General features: G+C 50.3%; 1 protein-coding gene and 1 long non-coding RNA gene across 2 annotated transcripts in view; one reads left to right on the plus strand and one right to left on the minus strand.

Moving 5' to 3' along the window:
* The window catches only part of TUBB6 (tubulin beta 6 class V), a 26,721-nt gene extending 24,498 nt beyond the window's left edge, over nt 1–2,223 (minus strand). The window contains exons 1-2 of the mRNA XM_037001031.2: nt 2,071–2,223; nt 1,575–1,683 (exon numbers count right to left, since the gene is read on the minus strand). Of these exons, the coding sequence (XP_036856926.1) occupies nt 1,575–1,683; nt 2,071–2,127 (166 nt within the window). The 5' untranslated portion in view covers nt 2,128–2,223. The remainder of the gene's footprint in view (nt 1–1,574; nt 1,684–2,070) is intronic.
* Nucleotides 2,157–4,272, plus strand: LOC140843408 (uncharacterized). The gene is made up of 3 exons (XR_012121144.1): nt 2,157–2,991; nt 3,456–3,498; nt 3,600–4,272. It is a non-coding gene; the product is annotated as an uncharacterized lncRNA (long non-coding RNA).
* The last annotated feature ends 21,726 nt before the right edge of the window (nt 4,273–25,998 follow it).

Raw genomic sequence — 25,998 nt, forward strand, 5'->3', positions numbered from 1 at the left:
GGGCTTCTTCAAAGAGGGTACCTAGCTTTCTTAGAATCACAGAATCTCAACCCTGGGAGAGGCCTTGGGGTACACAATCCCACAGTTAAATCGTTAGGATGAGACAGGAATGGGCAGAGGAAGTTCTGGGAATAAGCAGGATGAGAAACCAGGTCTCCTGACCTCCTGACTCCTGTATTTTCCAGTTCACCCTGGCACCTCTTTCCTGTTGGGAAGTTTTACTTTTTAAGGTCCATGGAAAGAAACCATTATGTTACAGCAAATTGTGATGTTGCTGATATTACTTCCACTTTGTGGTGCACCCCTCACGCACAGAGACATACAGGCACCCCCAAGCTATAGTCCAAGCACCTCATTTCAGGCACCATTCCATGGGGCTGCTAGTTGGAAAGGGGTATAGCTTGCAGCAGTTTAATTTGTGGGCATACTTTCTTGCCAGTAGGGAAGGAAATTGTTTCCAGTGAGGACAGGGTTCATGTGGTTGCCCATGGGATCTCCTGTCCTGCTATGCACACACCCAATGGAAGAAAGAATGTTACCAAGCTGGACCTAAGGGTTAACAGGAAGTGCCACTTATACTGGAATTTTCCTTAGTGCTATCTAGAGATTTCATCTATGTCCAGCTGTTCCAGCCCTTTTGCTATAGCTGCTTAATGCATAAAACCCAGTGGTTTGTGTATCCTGCTCTTCCCAGCTCCTGTGGAGAGGCAGCAAGTGACTATAAAAAACTGAGGGTGATCATCTCTGCGAAGATGCGAAGATGTGTTGCATGTTAGGTGGGTAGCAGCTGTCATTTTTTGGGTGTCTTTCAATGTCTTAGTTTTTGTTTTTGTGGGAAGGGCACTGTCACTTTTATAACAAAAATTGTTACAGAAAGAATGTGTACGTGTTGCCACAATATCTATGTAGACATCCATGACAGGGGTGATATTATCCCCAATCTTGGATTAACTACAGCCTGTAACTCTGAGTAAATCTCACTACCCAGAGCTGTCTAGTTTCAGCTTCCAGGGTGCTTAAAAGTCTTTTTGAAGGTCTGCAAAGAGCCAGAAAAGCCATTTAAGGGAGTGTTTTTCAAATTTTTAGCCAAGAACCTCCATTAGGAAACACACTTTAAACTGAAAGAAAAAGAAAAAGAACGCCCGGCATGATTCACTAAATCGGTTTCATAACACTAACGGGTTGTCTGGTTGGAGGGCTCAGACGACGGGATGGGCCGAATCATGCAGTTTCAAATAAACTGACCGCTAATTTTCCGCCCCAGGGGGAGCCAGGGAGGAGCCGGGCATGCTGCTACTTTCCGGGAAAACTATGCCTAGAGCAAACCACCCCCACGCGAAGGCTGCAGCCCCAGGGCCAACACCGGCTCCGGCGGAAGGAGACCAGGGAAGGCCGGGGTCGGGGCCGGGGAAAGGCCGGGGTCCCGGAGATGTCCGGGGTTCCCAGAGGGGGAAGGCCGGGATCGGGGCCGGGAAAAGGCCGGGGTGCCGGAGTAGATGGCCGGGGGTGTCCCCGGAGTGGGAGGCCGGGGTCCGGGCGGGGAAGGGCGGAGACCGACCGCGCCGGCTACTCACACGATGACTCATTGTAGTAGACGTTGATTCTCTCCAGTTGCAGCGCCGAGTCACCCACGTACCCTCCGGCCGGGTCGATGCCGTGTTCATCGCTAATCACTTCCCAAAACTTGTGAAAGGCGAGGCGAGAGGGGGACAGGCGGTCAGAACCAGGGGCCGGGGGATGTCCCTCGAGGCTCTCTCCAGGGCTGGCCCCGAGGGGCGGGGAACGCAGGGCCGCGGCTGCCGAATTCCAGGCGCGCCTAAGCGGCCCCGGCCCCAGCTGGTGTGGGGATGAGGGAGGGGGGCAAGGGTCCCGGGCCGTGACGCCCTCCTCGGCCGCGCCATGCCTGCAGCAGCTCCCGATGCCGTGCGGGGCAGAACTGCGCTCCGAGGGCCACGGAACACCGGGGCCACGCACTGGGCGGGCCCGCCGTCCGGCCGCACCGAGGGGACGAGCCCGCACAGCCCGGGACTGCAGCTGCCCACCCGCAGGGGAGCCCCGCGCCCTGCCCACCTTGGTGCCGATTTGGTTCCCACACTGGCCCGCCTGGATGTGCACGATCTCCCTCATGGCGGGCGCCGGCTCTGCGCTCGGAGACTGGCTCTTCCGACAGCGGCGGCGACTGGGGCCCCGCGGCGCGCTCTGGGGGACTCGAACCTCCGCCCGCCCTCCACCCTACCCCGGCCGCCCCGACCAATTGTGGCGGGCCGCGCCCCTCCGCCCCCGCCCCGCGGTCCTCCCTCCGGCTCCCACTTCCCGGTCACCGCATCCCCTCCCCCACGGCCGCTCTCTCCGCCTCCGCGGTACCCGTGCTTCCCTCCACTCCTGGCCGCCCAGGCCTCCCTTCCCCCCGGCGCCCCCGCCGCCAGTGCCCCGCTCGGCTCATCTCCCCCTGGGTCGCCTCAATCCTTTCTTGCCCCAGAAGAGAGCACAGACAGGAGACAGCTTGGGGGATCTCCCTGCCCGGGGAGCCACGCCGGGAAATGAGCCGGTCTCTGCAGCAGAGAGGGGAAGAGCCGGCAGAGACTAAAAGTGGGGAGGCAGACTGGAAGGACAAACCTCCCGGCCCCTCCCCGCACCCATTTTGCTGCCCCCCCCACCCTCCGAGTTGCTGACCCCACCCGGAGGGTGTCTGGAGACCCCTGGGGTTGGGACTTGAGGCGCTGTTGTGGGCCAGCGGGCCCTACCGGAGCAGCCCTGGTGGGTTCCTGGACCGAGGGGCCTTGGAGGGCCGGCCCGGGGCGCGCTGGAACTGCGGGCACGCACGGTCCCTGCCCGCGCCACGAGTTCAAACCCGGAGAGTAGAAGGGCTCTGGGACAGGAAAGTGGAGCTTTCAGGGTGACTCTGACCTCCCCGCCACCCACTACCTCTGGACTTAACCACGGACACGTTCTTATGTCCTCACCCTCCTGCCTCTCTGTCTTAAGACACAGGTACCATTTCATTCTGGTGCCTTTGCAATGGGGTTTAGTTAGTGAATACAAGTGAAAACAGGTCTGGATCTGAACATGAACACACACACACACACACACACACACACATACACAGACACACACATGAACACACACAGACACACACATGAACACACACAGACACACACAGACACACACACACACACACACACACACACACCCCTGCACAGTCATCTCCTAGGTCTCTCCAATAGGAGTCAGATGAAAAGGCTTTGGGCCCTGGAGGACACAGAGATCCAGGCTCTACTCCAGGATCCCCTCACCTTCCTTCCTCCTGGGGGGGGGGGGGCTCTTTTTGCAGCAGTTCAGAGGCAGGTGTGCAGGTTCAGATGTCCTTTGTTTGGGTAAGTGCAGCACTGTCGAAGGATGAGGCTGTCCAAGGAAAATTCAATCACACGGGGCTTGTCTTTCTTCTCTCTCCTCAGAGGGCCACCCAGAGACAGGAGGATTCCCGGCAGGATGAACTAAGTAAGCCCTTTGGGGATTTGGAAGTCACCTGCAACTCCAGATTTCTTGTATGACATGGTGCAGCCCTGACGTCTCTCCCATTTCCACTGTTTGCTCGACAGACCCCCCTTCCCCAGCATGCAAACCAAGTCCTCACCTGTTAGCTGCTGGCATCCAAGGCCCTGGGGGTTCCAGGCTGAAGGGCCCCCACCAGTAAGATGGCAAACTTCCGGCTTCTCTTCGGGGTCCTCTGTTCCTGCCGGCGCCACCTGAAGCACAATCACCTCTCGCCCCCCTCCCAATCCCAGCACCTAGCCAATAGCCACCAGCCCCGTAGAAGTAACACCACAATCACCCCATGCCCCTTCCTATATAACCCAGCACCTTTCCCTAATAAAGCGGAATTCTCCGGTGAATTGCTGCTGTGTGTCGCTCCTTTCCTTTCATTGGTGCCGAAACCCGGGAGACGGGACACCCCAACTGGGCCCCGTCTTCCCCCCGACACCAGCAGCAGCTTGCCCTTGTCCTCTTTTTCCGGCGCTGGCTCATCATACTCACCACTCCTCTCTGGCCTTTAGGTAAATTTTCCCCCCCAAAGTGGGCCACTCTTTCCCGAGCTATCACAGTGCCATTGACCGTGATCATCCGGCAAGGCACTGATGCTCAGGGACAAGGAGGGAACTCTCCGCGCCTCAGGCCTTCACAGCTGCGGCGGACCCTCAGGCCCCTCCTCCAACAGCCATAAACGAGGTGACTCCTTTGCGGATGAGAACACTCCCTTTTTTCCCCCTTCCTCCTTCCGTTCTGTCCGCCGAAATCTGTTCTGTGTGCCGAAAATTCCTAGTACTAGGTACCTCGTGACTCCGGCACTCTGCCTTCTTAGAGAAGTCTGGGTGACGACCCACACTTCCTAAGAAATTCTGACTCATATACGAGTTTCCGCAGACCACCAAGGATCATCGGGGATGCCCTTTGTCTCCTTGTGGTCTGCTTCCAATCTGAGGATCTCCGTTCGTCTTCCCCTGTTTGTCTCCTTCTCTGTCCTTTAGCCATGGGAGCCTCCTCATCCCTCCCTGAAAGTTCACCTCTTGAATGCCTGCTTAAGCATCTGGCTACCTCTCCCTGACGCCTGATATAAAACCAAAACTTCTCCGTAAATATTGCTTCCAAGATCGGCCGACATACCCCCTAGACAGTAACAACGAATGGCCCACAGGGGGAACTCTTGATCCTAACATCACTCGCGATATTTTTAACTACTGCCAGCGCCTGAAAAAATGGAAGGAGATTCCCTATATCGAAGCTTTTCGCCTCCTAGCTCAAAATCCCAGCCTCTGCACCACCTGCTCCCTGCCCCAAGTTCTCCTAGCCTGCAAGCCGTCTCCCTCCCCTCCCCACACTCCCAGTCCCTCTTCAATTACCTTTGACCCAGCTGACAAGCCTCCGCCATACAGGCTTCCCCCTTTGGCCCTTCCCCCTCCTACAACCCCTCCACCCTCCACCGCTGCTGCTGCTGCCTCCACCCCCGCAGAAGCCTCCCGTCCTCTCACTTCCCCCTCCTCCCCTCCCTCCACCACCATCCTCCCCCACCTCACCCCCTCCTCCTCCATCCCCCTCAACTACCCCCATCCCGCAGATCGAGCCTGAGCCTTTCAGCCCCCCTCTAACTAAGTTCCAGGAGCCTCCTCCGTCTTTGCCCCCTCAGACTCAGTCCCGAGGGCCTCCCAAAATTAGCATCTTTGCCCCCATCACCTGTTTCCCCCACACAGACTGAGCCAGAACCCTTCAGTCCCCCTCAGACTCGGTCCCGAGGGCCTCCCAAAATTATCGCCCCCCTCCGGGAGGTAGCAGGATCCAAAGGCATCGTGCGCGTTCACATCCCTTTCTCCTTAGGAGATTTAGCCCAACTAGAGAAATGCCTAAGTTCCTTTTCCACTGATCCCACGACATACATCAGGGAGTTTCAATGGACCCTCCAGTCTTACAGCCTCACACAACATAACATTTTCATGCTCCTGGCCAATACTCTCCTCCCTGAAGAGCGTAGACAAGTATGGGACTTCGCCCAAATGCATGCTACCGAAACCCACAGGATTGACCCCACCTATCCCCCTAGCCCCACTGCTGTCCCTGAACAAGACCCACACTGGGATTATAACACCACCGTGGGTCTCCGCTCTCGAGATATTTTTGCCTCCTGCTTAATAGCAGGTCTGAAAAAGGCAGCTCATAAACTAGTCAATTTTCAAAACCTCTAGGACATAATTCAAAAGAGAGACGAAACCCCCTCTGAGTTCTTAGACAGACTCACTCAAGCCCTATTACAGTATACCAGCCTGGACCCAGAAACACCTGAAGGAAGACATGTCCTTATGACATACTTCCTAGCTCAAGGCTACCCCGACATTAAAGCTAAACTCAAAAAGTTAGAACAGGGCCCCGCTACCCCACAGACTGAGATCCTAACAGTGGCCTTTAAAGTCTTCCATAACTGGGAGGAGGAGAAAGAACGCCGTAAACAAAAGGCTGATCAGGCCAATTTCCAGATGTTGGCCCAGCTGATAAAACCACAACCTGGGCGCCCCTCTACAAACAAGCCCCCCCCCCCAGGAGCTTGTTTCAAGTGCGGACAAGAACAACATTGGTCAAGGGCGTGCCCCTCCCCCAGATCTCCTACCACCCCATGCCCCAGATGCCACAAAAAGGGCTACTGGGGGTCTGATTGCCCAACCACCCGAAGGGGAGGCTGGACGAACAACCCCCATCCTAAGCCCGCCGTAGTGGGGCTGGCAGAAGAAGATTGACGGGGCCTGGGGGCTTTTTACCCGACTATTTCCATCACCAAACAGGAGCCCAGGGTTACTTTAACAGTAGACGGTCGCCCCATCTCCTTCCTCCTAGATACAGGAGCCACCTTCTCAGTCTTACGAGAATACTGGGGACCTACCACGCCAGCCATTACTCCTATAGTCAGAGTAGGAGGTAAACAGATTTTCCCATTAAACCCCCCCCCTTTTATGTACAATCCAAGACAATCCCATACCTTTCTCCCACTCCTTCCTGGTAATGCCCCAGTGTCCCATCCCTTTACTAGGATGGGACATCATTTCTCTCCTCCACGTTTCCATAACTATATCCACTCCCACAGCCCCCAGTACTCCCTTTCTGATGGCCCTCATAGCCGATGACCCCCCTCTACCCAATGAAAGTTCCAGTTCTGCCCTCATACACCCTGTAAATCCCAAAGTTTGGGACATTACAAGCCCCTCCGTGGCCCTATGTCCCCCTGCCTCTATCAAATTACGTGACCCCTCTCAGTATATCTGTCAGGCCCAATACCCCCTAACCACTTCAGCCCTCATAGGCCTCCAACCCATCATTCAAGATCTCTTGAACAAACCTTACCTCAGACCCACTCACTCCCCATTTAATACCCCCTATTAGCTGTTAAAAAAACCAACGGATCTTTCCGCCTTGTCCAAGACCTTCGCCTCATCAACATGGCTGTTGTCCCTATCCATCCCTTAGTTCCAAATCCATACACCCTTTTATTACAGATCCCTGCCTCAGCATCCCACTTCTCAGTCCTAGATCTCAAGGATGCATTTTTTTCTATCCCTCTGGACCCCTCCTCCCAAGATTTTTTTGCCTTCACCTGGACAGACCCATGCACGAGACATTCTGAACAACTTACTTGGACAGTTTTGCCACAAGTCTTCCGAGATAGTCCCCATATTTTTGGACAAGTCCTAGCTCAGGACCTCAAACAGTTTCATCATGATCACTCCGAGTCCACTTTATTACAATATGTAGACTCTGCAGTCCCTCGTGGGAACAGTCTCAACTTGACACTGCCTCTCTACTTAACCTTCTAGCTTCCAGAGGTTACCGGGTATCCCCCGTCAAAGCTCAAATCTCTTCCCCTTCTGTCACTTACCTCGGATTCCTTCTGTCTCAACAAAGAAAGTCCATTACCTTAGACAGAAAACGACTCCTCTCTGACCTGCCCATTCCCAAAACCAAGACAGAAATCCTTTCCTTTCTAGGCCTGGCTGGGTATTTTAGAGCGTGGATCCCTAACTTCTCCCTGTTGGCAAGACCCCTATACGACCTCAGCAAGGGCCCCCCTGAAGAACCATTATCCTCCTCACCCTGACACTCCTTCATTAAGCTCCGTCAGGCCCTTGTGGAAGCCCCAGCTCTCCATCTCCCTGATTTGTCAAAGCCCTTCTCATTATACATTCATGAGAGGTCCAGTCAAGCTCTAGGAGTCCTAGGCCAATATTATGGCCCATCCTTTGCCCCAGTAGCTTATCTCTCCAAGCAATTAGACCCCACAGTTCGGGAATGGGCCCCCTGCCTACGGGCATTAGCCGCTGGGCAGCTCTTACAGAAGGAAGCTCATAAACTAACATTCGGGGCGCCCCTTACCATTCTGTCCCCACATCATCTAAAAGATCTCATATCTACAAAAGTTTACAGACTCTCCCTCATTCCAGACTCCTGATCTTACTGTCCTCCTTTCTCCGAAATCCAGACATTTCTTTCCTCCCTGCCAGCCCCTGAATCTGGCCACTCTTCTTCCTCTACCCTACTCTCCTCATACTCCCTCCCATGATTGCCTAGAAGCCCTTCACAACTTCCTTCCGTGCCACTCCACGATCTCCAAAGGAGCCCTCTCACACTCCGACCTCATCTGGTTTACTGATGGGTCCGCCTTTAAACATGAGGGCATCCACTACGCAGGATAGCAGTAGTCTCCCTCGAAGATGTCATTGAGGCACGAGCCCTACGCCCTGGTACAACCAATCAACAGGTCGAACTCATTGCAGCCACCAGAGCTTGCACTCTGGCCCGGGACACGTCTCTCACATTGTACACTGACTCCAAGTACGTATTCCACATTCTCTTGTCTCACGCGGCAGTATGGAAAGAACGAGGCCTCCTCACCACAAAAGGGAATTCCATAACTAATTCAGCCTTAATTACTAAACTTCTAGAGGCTTCACAACTCCCACACTGACTAGGCATAGTCCACTGCAAATCACATCAAAAGGATGACTCCCCCATTACAAGAGGTAACAACAAAGCCGACAGAGTAGCCTGGTCAGTTGCCCTATCAGAAGACAGACCAGACAACAATCCATCTGCCCTTGCGGTTTTAGCCTTATCACAAAACACCCTCTGTTTCCAGGACAAAGAGTCTCTCTTCCGCCTCTTACATGATCTGTTCCATCCCAGCCCCCAATCCTTGATCCATTTCTTACAATCTTTTTTTTCTCTCTCTCCTGAAGACAAAACCTTACTTAACCAAATCACCTGCAGGTGCACCATCTGCCAACGCACTAACCCTAATACCCCCCTCAAGACCAGGCCCTTCCCAGCTCATCAAGCAAGGGGTAATGTCCCCGCCGCAGATTGGCAAATAGACTTCACTAACATGCCCCCTGTACGGCGTACCAATACCTACTCATGTTAGTAGATACATTTTCAGGATGGGTCGAAGCTTTCCCCACCACTAACAAACGAGCGTCCGCGGTTGCCTCTATCTTCCTCACTCAGATCTTTCCTAGGTTCGGGATGCCCACTTCCCTCCAATCAGATAACGGCCCTGAGTTCACTGCCCAAATTATCTAGAACCTCTCCAAGTCGCTCTCGCTCCCCTGGCATTTACATTGTCCTTATCGACCACAAGCTTCGGGAAAAGTAGAAAGAGCCAATAGGACTCTAAAGGACATCTTGACCAAACTATTTCTAGAACTACACCTTGACTGGGTTTGCTTACTTCCCTTAGCTCTACTTCCCTTAGCTCTCCCTCCCAAAGAAACCTTCCTTCTTGTCGCCCTTTGAGATCATGTACAACCGCCCGATTCTACCCCCGGGGCTCCCTTCCCACAAAGGTCCAATTCCTCCCAAATATGGCCCTTCCACTACTCTCTCTCCTCAGCACTGAATTGTGGAAATATCAGGATTGGCTCCTTCCTGATCCATCCGCCTCCCAAAATCCTCCTGTCTTACAGCCCGGCCAACTAGTGTTTTATAGGCTGCCAGAGGATCGGCCCTCTCTCACCCTGAAATGGGAAGGTCCACACCCAGTTATTCTCTGCACCCCCTCGGCCGCCAAGTTCTCACTGCCTGATAACTCTGTCACCCCTTGGATTCATATCTCCAGGTTGAAACCAAATACCCAGGACCCACCTTCTCTGGACACCCAAGACCCATCAGTCACAATCCAGAGTCCTTTGGATACAGCCCAAGATGCTGTCTACTCTACCACGCCTCATCCCTCTGATCCCTTGAAACTCCGCATCTCCCGTTCACCCCCTTTGCCATCCATACCCAAATCATGATTTTTTCCTCCTTTACTGCTCTCTCGCTTTTTTTCCTCATTCCTATTGTCTTCCCTGCCACCCCAGCCTCCTTTGTATGGCGATTCAAAGTCAGACAGACTTACACACAGCATCAAACAAAAGTTAGTGCCCTCATTGCCACATCAGACTGCCCTCTGAAAGGCTGCTCTGAGCCTTTGTACCTCCACTTTCCTCCCTCCACCGAAGTGTTCACTAGAAGCTACCCTTATTCTCCCTACCTCTGCTTCCTCTATGACCAAAAACAAGCCTATTGCAGGCGATGGCAAGACACCTATGGGGGATGTCCCTACTGGTCTTGCGCCATTCACTACATGGGTAACTTCCAGTACCCACAGTATTACTCCTCCAACCTTTTCATGAAATATCCCAACGGCTCATTCTCCTTATCAATCCCAGATCGCTGGGACTCTCGATGGGCTGCTGGAGTCATAGCCTCAGTTTACTACGGGGGGTCCTCAACCCCCCATGGTACCCTTCATATCTCTTGAGAGTATGTTCCCTCTCACTCCCAGATCTGTCAAGTTGCATCAGATATCAGACATTCCGAAAAAGTCATTATCCAAACTCGTGATGGCACCTCTTCATCTTCTTATTCCTCCTACTCTTGGTTACAGCTCATTCAAGACACCACCATCTTTCTCAACTACACCCTCAACACTGCCAATTGTTTCTTGTGTGCATCACTACAGCACCCACTGCTGGCCGCTGTGCCCCTTAATATTTCCAACTACTCCTTCCATGCAGAAGGACAACCCCTCTGCCCCCTGGCAGACATACCCCTATGGGAACCAGAATACGCAGATAATCTCACCATCCACCACTGTGTAGGCCCAACTCCACCCCCCTCCAGCGCACTTCACCGCCTCTCTATCTACACCCCTACCTCCGGCTCTAAGACTTTTACGCAACCGGGACACTTCTTTTGGTGTAATGGCAGTCTTTTCAACTCACTGCCTCCCAACTCCAGCACACCCTGCATTCTCGTCACCCTAATCCCACAGCTTACACTTTACAGCATGGCAGAATTTCTTGAGCTCCAACCTACCTTGCCCTCACGTACAAAAAGGGCTGCTTTCCTTCATGGTCGGTATCTCTTTGACCACCTCAGCCATTGGGGCAGGGTTTTCGGGAGGAGCCTTGGGTCACTCTCTATGGGCAGTTAGAGATCTCAACGCCAAACTTGAGGGAGCCCTGACATCCACTGCCGATTCCCTAGCCTCTCTCCAAAGACAGGTCACTTCGCTAGCTAAAGTCACCCTTCAAAACCTGCGGGCCTTAGATCTGCTTACAGCCGAGAAGGGTGGCACCTGCGTCTTCCTCCAGGAAGAGTGCTGCTATTACATCAACGAATCCGGCATTGTAGAAACTGACATTACCAAACTCACCAACCTTGCCTCCAGCCTCCACTCTGCTTCCAATTCCAACCCATTCTCTTCAATACTAACAAACCCCCTCCTTACCTGGCTGTGGCCCATTGCAGGCCCCATAATAATAATTTTTCTCGCCTGTCTCTTCTTACCCTGTATAATAAAGTTCATCAAATCCCAAGTCGGAAAAATCTCTAATCAAGCTTTCAACCAGCTTTTACTCAGGAACTACCAGCTTCTGGCCACAGAAGATCCCTCACTCTCACATGACCTCCTCACCACATGCTGAGATGGACCCCTCTTTCCACTGGAAACTGTTCCTGGAAACAATGGCCGCAGATGCCTCGCTCCTGACACCCATATCCTCTTGGCACCATTGGAATCAACAGGTCCTCAACCTATGGTTACAGGGAACCTTCATTGATTTCCAACCTGAATAAGTCCACATCTACTCATCTTTACTGTGGGGAGTCCTATCAACCCTTTTCTCCCAGTCCTCAAGCCCTCACTCCCTTCTCTGCCCCTGTTCAGCAGGAAGCAGTCAGAGAGAAAGCAACGTCCACAACCCCATAGAGGAGAAAGGGGGGAATGAAGGGCCCCCACCAGTAAGATGGCAAACTTCCGGCTTCTCTTCGGGGGTCCTCGGTTCCCGCCGGCGCCACCTGAAGCCCAATCACCTCTCTCCCCCCTCCCAATCCCAGCACCTAGCCAATAGCCACCAGCCCCGTATAAGTAACACCACAATCACCCCATGCCCCTTCCTATATAACCCAGCACCTTTCCCTAATAAAGCGGATTTCTCCGGTGAATTGCTGCTGTGTGTCGCTCCTTTCCTTTCACAGGCAGTGGTCCCTGCTCAGCTGTCCTCTCCCCGCAGGGCTGCTTGCCCTGTACAGCCTGGGCCCCTTGGCCAGCATTGCCAGGCAGCTGCATCTGGGTGTGAAACCTCAGCCTGGACAGGGGAGAATCCTTGTCTCTGTATGAGAAAGAATTCTCGAGCAGATCGGAACACTTTAGGTAAGGAAGGAATTTATGAGAGTAGTATTGAATAGCAGCAGCCTTGCAGGCAGCTGATGGCAGGAAAGTGCAGAGGGAGGGAGTGGGAGCTTGCTGACCTTCTAGACATAGGGAAGTCTCCCTCGCCAGCTCCTAAAGGCAGGGTCACCCTAGGCGATGGGAACTCGCAGGCCCAAATCTGAGCTCTCAGCAGCCCCCTTCTACTTACCAGAAATAAAGCGGAGACGAAATGGAGACTTGGAAATAAAATGAAATAGCAAAGAAACAAAAACGCTTACGACTGTAAAAGTGCAGAGAGACAAAACACAGTTCGGCTGAGCAGTGAGAAAGCTTTATTTAAAGTTACTCAATTAAAGAGAGAAAAAGTGCCAGCATCCTCAGAGAAGAGGCATGCTGAAAGGTTGGGGGTTTTCTCTTTTCAGCCTTTCAAGAATGGGTCAAAGGTCAGCGGGGGTGTTGGGTGCAGGCTTGTGGTCTCAAGATACTTATTTTTGGGGAGAGACACCATGTCTCTTCTCTATTATCAGTTGTGATTCTGCAAAATAAACTTACCACAAGAAATTTATTGATCTGGTCTCCTCCCCAGGATAGCAGCTTCCCTCTGGGAACTTATCAATCAAAACTGCCTGCCCTGCCCTCAAGGTGGGCTGAGTTACTGTCTGCTAAAGAATATGTTAAGAATCTTACCTCTTAGCTTCCTGGGTTTTGAAATGCAATCTTAGCTTTAAAATAGAATCTTTCCTGTTTTTACTATGCTGTTTACATATGGGCTTGTTTGCTAAATTAGTCATGATGCCAGATGTTGCATACTACGTGATTAGGGACTGAAGGAGTAAAAAACAGCATATAAGTTAAGTTAAAGAATAAATAAGCTGGGCCTTTTAGCAGGCTAAAGAAAGTCTTACAATGGCATGATCTAATTGACACAATGAAGACATGGGCTGCGCTCAAATACTTTTCTTCATCTAAGGAATATTTGGACATTCCAAATTACTCCTGGCCTTTGGAGCTTCAACTGATTAACTCATTAACTCTGTGAGTCTTTTCTGGCTCTTTAGTTCTAACTGGTTAACTCTTTGAGTCCCTTCTAGTGGGCTTTACTGGTCTTATTCTCTCTCCACCCAACTCTTATCTATTTTTCTGCCTAACACTGCCAACCCTCCCACAGGCCTTCTCCACCACTCACCCCATAGTATGCTTGCTTTCCAGGCTCCTGGGACCAACTCCAGCTGGCAAGGCTCACTCATACATGGACTTCTGTGGCAAATCTTAATGTGTGCCAGATGCAAACCAAGGTTCTCCTATACATGAATTAGGTCCTCAGGAAGCAACAGTCCCTCTTCTAGGTGGTCTTGAGACAGGGACCGTGGGCTTAGACAGAGTAGGGTGAGGTCCTCCAGAAAAAGCAAGGCAAGATATTTACAGTCAAAGCAATGTAACAATGTAAAGTCCCTATCGAAACTCTGTGTTCAGCATTATGCAAAGTCAAGGTCACACTAATTCTCTAGGGTAAAGATACTAGACTAGGAATATAGACATCTTCAGTGAGATCAGTTAAAGCTCAAAAGGCCAGGAACAACTTGGCCTGGAATGTTTGAGTGTTCTGCAAGGGTATCTCAGCATAACCCTTGACTTCACTGTAAACAGCCCTAACAGACAGACAACAACCTAGCCCACCCTGAGGGCAGGGCAGGTGGTATAAATTCACACCCTAAACCCTCAGTTCCCAAAAATCCTTAACTGCCTATAAATCCCCTAGACAACGCACCACCCCAGGCTCTCTTGTCCCCTCCTGGCCTGAGCCAGGAGCTCTTTCCTCTCACTTTATTTCTAAATAAAAGCCTCTCCCTGGCTCTCCTACCTTGGGTGTTTGTGAAGCTCATTCTTTGACTTCGTAAACAAGAACCCCGGCATCAGTCTTGTGTGGTAGAAAGGAATTGCTGCTGGGTGGTGAGTCTGGGTAACTTGGATTTCAATCCCAGTCTGTTTCCAGTTAGCTCTGTGTCAGTTTACTCATCTCTAAAATGAAAGGTTTATCCTAGAGGACCTGGTTCCGTGGTACCCTCAGCGGGACTGTGTTCCCACCAAAGCCTTTCCTGACTTTCCTCCTGTGATCGCTTTGGGTAAGGAAATTGGAAACCGTGGACTGCATTCCCTCTTAGCTAAGTGGAAATGCTGCACTGTGAGGAAGCAGCTATGTTCTGTAATTTGCACCATAGTTTCTTTTTAAATACATGAAAACTTGGGGAAAATCCTGACATGTTATATGTGTAGTTAGAAAGAGGTGGAGAACTTAAAAAATTTTTTTCTTTTAGTTTTTTGAATGTTTCCAATTTTAAGGATTAGTTTCTTTAACCTTGATCCCTGTCCCTGTCCCCCTCTCCCTGCAACCCTGCTATTCTGCCTTCTGGTAGGTCCCCACATCTCTCTCTGCACAGACTCCCAGGGAAGTAGGGGAAGGGGTCACGGCCTCACCCATGCTCCCCCATCAGACTGAGGCTGAAATGACCCAACCAACTTCTTCTGAGTATTGAACACCCTCCCTTAAACTGTTTGCTGCCATTGCTCAGTTTAATTATTGGCTCCAAGGAGTTCTTCTTTCATCTGTCTGCTGGCGCTGAGTCCGGTGCAGGGAGCTGGTGCGTGAAGGGCCTGTGGTTCCTGGAGGAGCCCTTCCTCAGCTTGGGACATGCAGTCCCTGCTGAATCAAGTCACTAAGTAGTTCAAAGAACAGAGTCAAAGCTAATTCTCGGGCAAGAATTGGAATCCCAGGTATTCAATGGAGCCAGAAAGTAGGGATCAGTTTGGCCTCTGGAACACTGCTATATCCTGGATTCAAAGGGGGAACATGGATTTATTGGAGTTTCTGATGGACACTCCCTATTAACCAGCACCCAGCCTCCCAAACTCCTGTCCACACCAGCAGGGGGTGATAGGCCTGGGGGCTAAGGCTCATTACTGGAGGCTTTTGTACAGAGCTTATGCAATCTCCACAGCAACTCTCTGCAGGAGCTGGGGGGCTGGGAAGGATATCATTACAGATGAGGAAATGGAGGCTGGGCATGGCTGTCACCTTGCTGGCAGGAGGGTTGCAAGAACTCCACCACGAGTCTGAGACCCCATCTCTAACACTGATGGGGCTGGAGCAAGAGTGCACATTTGTCTACAGATACAGAAGTCACAGATCCAGCTTACAAAGATCAGAGTGCATTCTTTTCTCCTACTTGAATGTACACCTTCCTATCCGGAAAGCCAGGTTCCCCTGTAGGACTCCCAGACACCTTGGGATTTGCATCAACAGTGACAGTGTGGGAGGGCTGGCCTCCAGCCTCCAGCCCCAATTCCAGCACACTTCCCTTTCTCTCCACTCTGACTCCATCCCATACAGGGAAGACCCCACCCTTACCCACGCACACCTGTGGACAGTCCAGTCCTCAGCTCAAGCCCATCCTCCCCTCCAACACCCAGCTGTCCCTGGGTCATCCCTCAGTGTGCATCAGTGTTCCTAGTCACCATGGGAGGCAGGGGGCCTGGATTGAGCAGGGAATCCTGAGGTGCTGAAGTAGGGGTGGGCCTCGAATTGGCACATTTCCCTCATCTGGGTCTGGAGGCAGTGATGGAGTTCTAAGTCCATGGCCTGTGTGCACTACATAAGCACAAGGTTCCTGCCCTCCTGTCTGCTTCCTTCACCTCCCGCCCCTGGTCTTCCCTTATGCCTTTGGTCACATTTTTCTTCTCTTCAGAGCACCTTCTTTTCTTTCCTCAGTAATCACGCTCTGGAGTAAGGACTCTGAGGCCCCTGCCCAGAGTGGATACTGATATTGAAAAACACTCAGGGCCCTGGAGATGGAACACAATCACATCCCCACCACTTTCTGTGTTGCTGTGGCAGAAACGTAAGGTCCCATCCGCTCCTCTCCAAATGCTGAGAAACCCCTGGGGAAAGACCCTGAGGGGCCAGTCTGGCTCTAGAACTAGGCTAGTGATGGCCACCTGTAGTCCTATTTTCAACTAAACCCACAGATTTTGATAAACGTAATGGCAACAGACCATTTATGTGATGTGACTTCTGGAGAGAGGATGGGTTCTTTAGGGGAGTGTCAGCTGTACAGGGAGAGGCAGGTGCTGGGGCAGAAATGGACCCTCCTCCCTCTGGGTACTGCAGCCTGGACTCCCAGGACTGGCAGGCTTGTGGCTGTGGCCCTGTGCCCCTGGGGCGAGCAGGCTCTGGCCGCACAGCCACAGCTGGGAACGACTTGCTGCGAGCTGCGGCTCCAAGTTAGCTCTTGGGCTGGCCTCCTGTGCTGCCTGGAACCTTCCACAAAGTATTCTCAAGCTCACCTGCTAGAATCCTGCAAAGGGGAGCTAAGGTACTAGTCGTCTGGCAGGTGGGCACCCGGGGCCACTGTCAGTGGTGCTGAATGTAACTTCCACTCCATTATTCTCTCCGACGGAGCCACCTGAAGCATCCTAGTCACAAATGGAGGAATTCATTATAAAGGCCACCTGTAGACCTGTTAAACCCTGGCCTATGTGTAGCCTAGTCTATTTTCTTGGATTCTAATTCTTTTGAAAAATGATATTTCATATACAGTATTTTAAAAAATGTTTCACAGGCCAGGACCTAATGCTCACAAGCCAAGGGGATGAGAGGCACACCTGTTCCAGAAGGCCCAGGCACACGTGGGGTGAAGCCTCTGGGGAATGGACTGGGAAGCCCCGCCCAGGTCAGACTGCAAAGGCTGGGCCTGCCTTTGTTGCCTGCACTAGAATGGCCAGTGCCTGACCTGCCCCACCTCCTGCCCTGCATCTGCGACTTGGGTCACAGGCACCTAACGGCCTGGGTTGCTGTGTGAATTAAACAGGAGAGTCCACATGCAGGTGTGCCGTGAACTCACGCTTCTACAGCCAGTTCACCGTGGTCACCAAGAAGGAGAGGCCCTTCCAGGGTAAGTGTGCAGATGGAGACCATGTAGCATATGATGACCTTTAAAAGTTATAATGTGACATTATAATAGGCTTTAGTGTCCCACTGTGACAAATATGTCCCTTTATGACACTCTGGAAGGTGATGCTTAAAATTCTCTGCTGGCATGCGACACAATTGGAGGTCTGGGGCCATCCCTCTAGCTGACTCTCTTATCTTTGCCCTCACAGCTCAAGTTTGGACCAAGGCTTGTATGAACACGATGGACATCTTGCTTGCACATCCAAGCAGTGCACGGTGTCTGAGATGCAGGGTGCGCGCACTGATAAGACCACCTGCTGGGAGGCTGCCAGAGAGGAGTCAGGCCCGGGGACGCAGGCTGGCCATTTAGGCAGGAAGTGTTGAGGTTGGGCTCCTGGAGGGAGACCTAGAACACAGAGACGAATCTCCTCGGCCTTGCAGGCTGGGGGACATATGCTAGAGGAGCCTAGCACAGGGGACCCTCTGGCCTGAATCCAAGGGTGACAGAGCCTCCAAGTGAGGAATGGGCAGAAATGTAAGGACATGCTGGCTCTCTTGTACTTATCCTAGGCACTGGTACTTCCCTATATTTTCTATCTTGGACTCCTTGCTTACCTCACAGCTGGACAGCAGTGTCACCGAGTCAGAACTGTCAATGAATTTTCCAATTCGGAGCTGAAATTCATGAGCATTTTTCGTTTCATATTTGATGAGGACTGTGACTATAATTTGCTTTGAACTGTGACAGGCAGGTAAGCCAACAGTCACTTGGAACCCTGTGCTCTGGTTATTGCTCTTTGAGGCATCATTTAATTTGTCTCCATGTACATCATTCATTCTTGCAGATCCTAACATTAAAATTACCTGGGAACTAAAATCTCCAGCCATGCCTGGCAAACTTTCAATTTCATGGGTGGGTGGGTTGGGGTCTCAGAAGTGTGGACTTTGAGTAAGCTCCTAGGAAATTTCAGTGTGCATCCTTGCTTAAGAACCATGGGTTTGTTATTCTCTTTCATGAAACATACATTTATTAATGTATTTATTACATATTTATTAATTATAATACAGACCCCCAAATTTCCCTTGGCTCTGGGAACACAAAGAAGCAGGCACAGGACCTCGTGGGCATTAAGTTCCCAACTGAATTCCAAAGAGGGGCAAGGACTTCCCAGGAAGAGGAAATCCCAAGCTATCCCACTTCTGACCAAGTCTGACAGGAGAGGCAGCTCTGTGAAAGAGGGAAAATCAAGTTGCAGATTGTGTTCACAGCTTGTGTTGGCTAATGTGGCAGTTGAGAGTAACTGGAACCCCAGGCACAAGGGGAGTCCACATTCCATCTGCAACTCTTTCCCAGGCTCTCCATCAGATGCCACCTGCTTCCCCAGATCCTCCTTTCCTGAAGCCAAGACCATGGAGGGAGGGGCAGGGCCTTGAAATTTGGGAGGGAGGCCAGAATCCTGAAGGACTGGGGGAGGTTAGACATTGCTGCAGAAGGCAGTGCCCATAGGGGCTCAAGCCACGACAGGAGCATTCTTATTCTGGGAAGGTCTTGGTAGCTACTTTGAGTTACTGTCATGATTATCTGAGAAGCAAGGTGCAAACTACAGAAGTATATTTTAATATAGAATTAAAAGATTAGAACTCAGGCACTCACATTCCAGCAGCCTCTTCATCTGTGTGTGTGATGACACACTCTGGTGCACAGACCTTCCACCAGGTGGGCTGAACTGAGCAGCTTGGCAGGACCAGCTTTCTCAGTGGGCAGAGGGGTGCTGCTGCATCTTGGGTGGCTCCCAAAGGGCTCCCTGATTCTGAATGATCTTCCTGCAGTGTGCCACTGTGTCTTGACCTCTGTTGTTAAAGACAGATTTTTAAGAGAACTGACAGAGAAGGGGACCTTTCTTTCTGATCAGATATTCATGTCAGGTGACACTCAGCTTGTTCTGAGAATGAATGAAAAGGGAATTTTTTTAACTCCATGGAGCTGGGGTAGGCAGACCAAGAGAAGCTGGAGAACATGGGGAGACATGAGGGTTTGGATGATTGGGGCAATTAGATGATATCTAATTGATGTTATTTTTTTAAGTGTCATAATGATACTGTGGCCATGTAGGAGATGCAGGGTGGACTGTCACAGAACACGCAGCTTGCTTTCAAATGCTTCATAAAAGAGGATGTGTGTGTGCATTGGTTTATGTGTGCACAGAGAGAGAGAAAGCAGATGTGGCAAAATATTAATAGATGAATCTAGAGAAAGGGTATATTTGTTCATTTTATTAATGTATTATTCTTTTCTTTTATTATTAATTTTATTATTGTATTTATTTTGTTAATGTGTTTGAAAACCTCTCGAATAAAATGGTGGTGTCAGAGAATGAACTATGAATGATTAGCTCAGAGAGAGGAGGGCACAGCCAGCCTGGCAGAAGTCTCTCCAGCCTCCAGTGGACGGAGAAGGGTGGATGAGTGCAAAGTGCCTGACTGCCGAAGCCCATGGATACCGGTGGCTAGAGTGGCTGGAGCCCTAGGGAGGGGGGCCAGACCTGGATCCCGCATGCAGGCTCACCACCCTGTCCCAGGGTCAGTGTTGGGGTCGCTTGGGTGCATTTGGGCAATGCTGACGGTCAGGTGATGGGCCACCTACCCCTCCTCCTTTGGGCGCTTTGTGTAGGGCCAGGACCAAAAATAAAGATCCTGTTTCATATACATGTCCTGAACAATTGTTCAGATAGGTTTGGGATGTGTGATTAGAAAATAGTTTTGTTTTTATGGAATTGCTGAATTCTTGGAATGCCAAAGGAAGACCCATGTGGACTGTGGCTGCCTGCAGCCTGTTTTGCTGCACATGGGAAATGAATCTGAACATTAATTGTGACTCTTACTCCTGCAACCTGGAAGTTACAGCTTTAGATAAAATTAGTTTCCTCATGAGCCAGTGAATGAGTAAGACCAGATAATCATTAATTCTCCCACACTCTCACACCTTGTGACTGATCAACACCTGCCCTGACCTAAACAACTCTAAAATGCAGCCTGATTGTCCCATCTCTCCTAGTTCTAAGAAAGTAGTGGCCATTCATCCATGAAACATACAATGCAGAATAAACATTCATGCACAGAACTGAGTGCAGTAAATCAAGTTTATAACATGTGTGACCTGACACCATCTGATGAGAATAGAATTGTTCTTGTGAGAATAGCAATGAGGGAAAAATGTATGGCAGGTCTTGTCCAAAACTGCAGGCCAACAGCTCTACCCATCCCATCCCAGTGTTCTTCATTTTTTATTTTTCCCAGTCAACTCCAACACTGACCATTTCCTCTGATACTGTGCTGTCTTGCCAGTGGGTTTCATCCCCTGACAAGTTCAGTATAGATTCAGTGAGACTGAGGAATGACAATGGAATGTTCTTGGGGTGAGAGGGTTTATTATCCAACTTTGTTCTCCTGCTGATAGATCTAGCACTAGAATTACATCTATATCCAACAGGCTGCAGGTCTGTAATCCTGCATCTCTGCCTCCTCCCAGAGCACTGGGCAGAGCTCTTTATGTAGTGACTCAGTCAATAATAGCTTATTGCCTATGTGTGTGGACGCAGTAGCCTAGCAGCAGGCCAGTTACATCATCAAGTAGTTTAGGTTGAGGTGAGGATCCTGGCCATAGCAATTTCAATTTTCCCCACACTCTACCCCTCCATAATTCTCACCTCACAGTCTACATGCTGTCAATCTTCTGCAATGGTCCCTGTGTGAGAAAGCTGGAGCACTGTAACCAGAATCCACAATAGCAACAGAGGATAACAACAACTTAGAGATAATAACAAAAATTAAGATACAACAAGATTTTGATACAGGTAACAAAAATTATAATAATCCTCAAGATGTGCCCAATCCACAAAGACCTTAGGGGTGATAAGACAGATGTTTTAATGATACCAACATAGGCAAATCTTGTTCATCAGGTAGAATGTATGCAAGGTAGTGGCCCTATGATAGGACTGTGTCAGGAAGGGGGTCCCATCCAGGTCAGGTATACCATACTTTTACCCCTCTTCCTGTGGAAGTTACTGAGGGGTCTATATATAGTGCTACTGGAGGTGCATGCACTGGTCATAATGATAAAACAAAATTCCCCAGTAATATGCTCTTACCTTCTGGCCATGTAGGATATACTATTGTGATATTTGGGGGTCACTCTGCTGTTACTCCAGGAATACACAGGAGGCCAGCTTCCAGGCCTTGTCCCCAAGGTGCCAGGAGAGCCAGCCATCATTGGTCCATGTGTTGAAATGTCCAAGGCCGTGTCCACTCAATGGAGTCTCCAGGGTTTTAGTGTAGTTGGTGCTGTCAGTAAGATATTATTCTGGTGGTCAAACCTTGGCTTCAATGATTCTTTCTTGGTTTGTTCTTGCAGTATAGGGGAGGCAACAATATTCATTAGCATGTCTATGGGGCTCAGGGCTCCCTTTTGGGGTTTCTCATTCAAATGCCATAGCAAGGTCCATAAGCAGACTGACCATCCCTGCAGAGTATTGTTGTCTGACTTCAGTCAAGATTTTAACAAACCATTGTGCCTCTCTGTCATGCCTGCTGCAGTAGGATTGTATGGCACATGAAACTTCCATTTGAGTCCCAGCTGTTGTACCCATTCTGGTAGTGCATGTCCATTAAAGTGGGTGCCTAATCACTCTCACTTACCTGTGGTCAGCCATAGGCTGCAAAGAGACACTCCAGGCCTCGTTTGGTTATCTTTTGGTCTGCACAACATGTATGAAAAGCAACCAGAAGTCCAGTAGCTGTGTTCACACAAGTCATGGCATATTGGTACCCTTCTGACATGGGCAGAGGCCCAATATAGTCTATCTGCCACCTGATGAGGGGTATTGGCCCCTTAGCTGTTGTCCCATGTTGCTGTGGAACTTAGGGTAAGTCCTTTTTAGAGCATACAATGCACCACTGCTGGGCTCTGCTGACTTCCTCAAAGGTCAAAGGCAAGCCCCACCAATGGCCTACAGCCCACATTGTCTTTTGCACCATGTGCAATAAATGGGCTACATTAGATGCAGACTTTCCTTCTTTGCAACGTACCTGGGGCAATTCATCTGCTTCGTCATTTCCTGGGGGTGCCAGCAGCAGATAACCTGTCACATGAGATACTATAACTGGTTTAGTCTGACTACAGGCCCATAAGTCTGCCACAATACTTGCCCCCAAAGGGGTTGGTGACCAACCAACTAGTTGGCATGGTACCATGATGGTACCCACAGGGTCAAGCCCAGATAGACAACCCAGCTTTCAGTGCAGACAACTATTGGGGAGGGCCCCTGGGTGATCACAAGCCACACTGCCTGCAACACTGCCCATTGATTGCTCTTCCTCTCACCATCTTCCATCTGTATTGTTTCAGTCTTAGGATGGAAAGCTATGCCTCTCCATTTTGAGGACTGCCCGTGGCTGGACCTGTCTGTGTACCATGCACCTTTGGGTATAGGTACCCAAAGATGCATGGTGCACATTTTCTCTGGGTAGCAGACCTTATTAAATTCTTCCTCTGAGTAGCAGATCTTATTTCTTTCCATGCTCTCATTGCTTCAGCCTCTCCCAAGTCTGCTACTGTATGGGTAATCTCACTTGTGGGCTTCCCTAAGTGAGGGGCAAGAATGGCCACTAGAGGCCCAAAGAGGGACGTGGGAGCCATTTGAAGCCCAACATTTCTCATCCCTGCAGTAAAAGGCTCCTCATCTGGGCTATAATTTTCTGGAGTATAGATGGCATTTTTATGTCTAACTCCCATAGCACCCATTGGAGCTCAGCTTATGCCTGCCATCTACCAGGGAGTATGGTAAATCACCCTGATTGGGCCATCCAGCACGAAGTGCAGCCATAAGCCAATTGAGGAGGGAGTGATTTCCTGGGGCTTGATGTGCATTTTGTAATTGCTGCCTCAAGGCCGGCTGAACTGTCAAGGGAAGCTACCTTTCCCATCTCTTATTCAGACAGAACAATTCCATCCACCCTTAAATCCCACAGATGCAGGAGCCAAGCTGATACTGACTCCAAGGGCTTCTGCCTAAACTGGGAGCCCAAATCTACCAGCTCAGCCTGAGTATAGGGGTGGAGCATAGAGTGCTCCATGACCTGGGGTGGGGGCTGCACTTCTCCTGGAGGAACCCTTGGTTGCTTTGTCTTTATTTTCTTTACAACCACTGGGTGTGTTTTCAATAGAGGAGGGGTTGGTGCCTCTGGCACCACCCCTTCATCCTCCCCAAGCTCCTCCATTTCCAGGTTGATGGGACCTTTCTCTCCACTCCAAGTGCCTCCTCTATGATACCCTTTACCATTTCTACAGTGCATTGCAGCAAGCTAGCTCAGTCTTCAAAGAATCCACAGCAGTTTGCAGCTCACATTCTTGTGCTGCCATTTCTTGTGTCTCTTTCAGGAGCACATTCTCATCTGTAGATTTTTTAATACTGTGAGAAGCAGTCAACCCACAGTTCTCACTGCCTCATGGGCATTCTATTTCTCAAATGACCTACTTACTATACCCCCTACTGCCTCAGGTATCACCTCTACCTGCCTCTAGTCCTGGGATGGGGCTTAGCCCTCTAGGAAGCAAGCCACCTCAGACCCCATACCCACTGGGAGACACCTGACTGTCTCCCCATTCATAGGGGCAGCCCGCTGAAGCACCCCTCCCAAGGGCAGCCTGTTCTGTTTCTTAGTCAACAATGAATCCTCCTGACATCACCAATTGTCTTGCCAATGAGTTTCAGCCCCAGGCAAGTTCAGTATGGATTCAATGAGACTGAGGAATAACAATAGAATGTTCTTGGGTGAAAGGGTTTATTGTTCTACCAGCAACAGGTAGAGCACTAAAATTACATCTGCCTCCAACAGTCTGCAGGTCTGTAATCCTTCTTTGTCTGTAATCCTTCTTTGTCTCTGCGTCCTCCCAGAGCACTGGGCGGAGAGAGCTCTTTATGTAGTGACTCAGTCAGTAATAGCTTATTGCCTACAGGTGTGGAAGCAGTAGCCTAGGAACAGGCCAGTTACATCTTCAAGTAGCTTAGGTTCAGATGAGGATCCTGGCTGTAGGAACTTCAATTTTTCCCACATGTGCACAGTATAATAGTCTTCAGTATGTTCTAGAAGGAAGAATTCTGAACATGTGACAAAGCCCTGTGATGTAGCTCCCTGATGAACTCCTAACAAGCTGTGTGTCTGAGCCTCAGTTTTTCCCTCTACGACAGGAGGGCGTTGAGTAGCCCAGATGTGAGAACTCTGAGCCCCAATGTCCAGAGCTTCCCCAGCAGCTCCTGGCCATGTTCATACTTCCTTCCCTCAGCCTGGCCCCTTGTCTTTAACGCATTCAGTGTGGTGTGGGCCCCAGGCAGCAGCAAGGCACAGGAGCTGTGGAGAAGGGGAGGGGTGGGGGCTGGGGGAGGTGCAGGCAGCCATCCACCATAGGCAGGCTCTGGAATATCCAACCAGGTGATGGGTCATAGGGTGGACAGAAGGGAAGTGAGGACCAGTGCCTTCCTCCCCGGGGATTTTTAAAATTAGCTGAAGCAGAGCAACTTCCAAGACTAGCTGAGGGCAGTTTATGTTTTTAAAAAGTCTTTGCATTACTTTTCCATTAAAAACTAATAGATGAGTTTTGCAAGATGACAAGTTCTGGAAATCTGCTTCACAACACTGAATATGCTGAACAGTACTGAAACGCATATGTAGAAAGGGTTAAGATGGTACATTTTATGTTATGTGCTTTTTTACCGCAATTTTTAAGAAGGGGATGGGGGAGTAATAGACAAGTTTCACAGAAGATGGAAAAGAGTGAAAAGTACAAAAGACAAAATCCAACTTCCCAAACACCATTAATTAATTGATTAGTATTTTGACACATTTCCTTCCAGTCTCTTATTATACAACTAGTTTTCTTAAACCTAATTAGGTTTGTGCTGCACACATGCTTTACAACAATGAGCTTTGTAAACGGAACTTCATGTTAGTATGGTGCTTCATTTTGAATGGCTTTATGACATTTTGTGGCAAATTCTAGTTATTCCCTTATGTTTGGCTACTTGGGTCATTTTCTATTTTCCACTATTATCAGTAATGCTGCAAAAGACACCTTGGTGCATGAAATACTGAGTTTAGAATTGAAGATTGGTTCCCAGAAGTGGAGAAAACAAAGAAGTGCGTTCTTCATCAAGGCTGGGAGGCTCCAGCAGCGAGGGTACCATGACGCTTCCAAGCTGAAGAGCAGAAAAACCTGTCATCACAGCTGAGCTACACACAAAGTCCCAGGGAAGAGGATTTCCTGGGGAAATCCTGAGACCTCCACCTTCTCTTCCCGAGGTCAGTCTTCCGGCACCTTGTTTGAGATGAATTCAGTGAGCAGTTGTATGCATGCTAGGATACATTTTTTTGAGATAAAAGTCTTATAGCCCAGAACTGTGTCCATTGACTAGTCATCTTCATCTTCATTTTGTGGTATTATTCATGGAAAAGATTAATCAGTTGCTCCCTGCCCTGAACCTAGTCCCTTGGTTACAGCCGCAGAACTTTGTCTCCCTGTATTTGGACTCTGCTACCAGTCTCTTGATGCTGCCCAAGCCATTCTAGGAGCCGGAACCTCACTTCTTCCTTCCTGCTCTCCTTGGCTGTCATTTCTGCCTGTGGGTCCTACTTCCACCTGTGTCTTCTGCTTGGACGCTTGACAACGTGCTCCCTCCACCTCTGGGACTTATGCCTGTAGCCTCTGTGAGAAACCCTCAGGCCACTTCCCCCACCTTGTCATTTGCCTCTCCCTGCCCCT

Source organism: Manis javanica, chromosome 9 (assembly GCF_040802235.1).
Source record: "Manis javanica isolate MJ-LG chromosome 9, MJ_LKY, whole genome shotgun sequence".
NCBI lineage: Eukaryota > Metazoa > Chordata > Mammalia > Pholidota > Manidae > Manis > Manis javanica.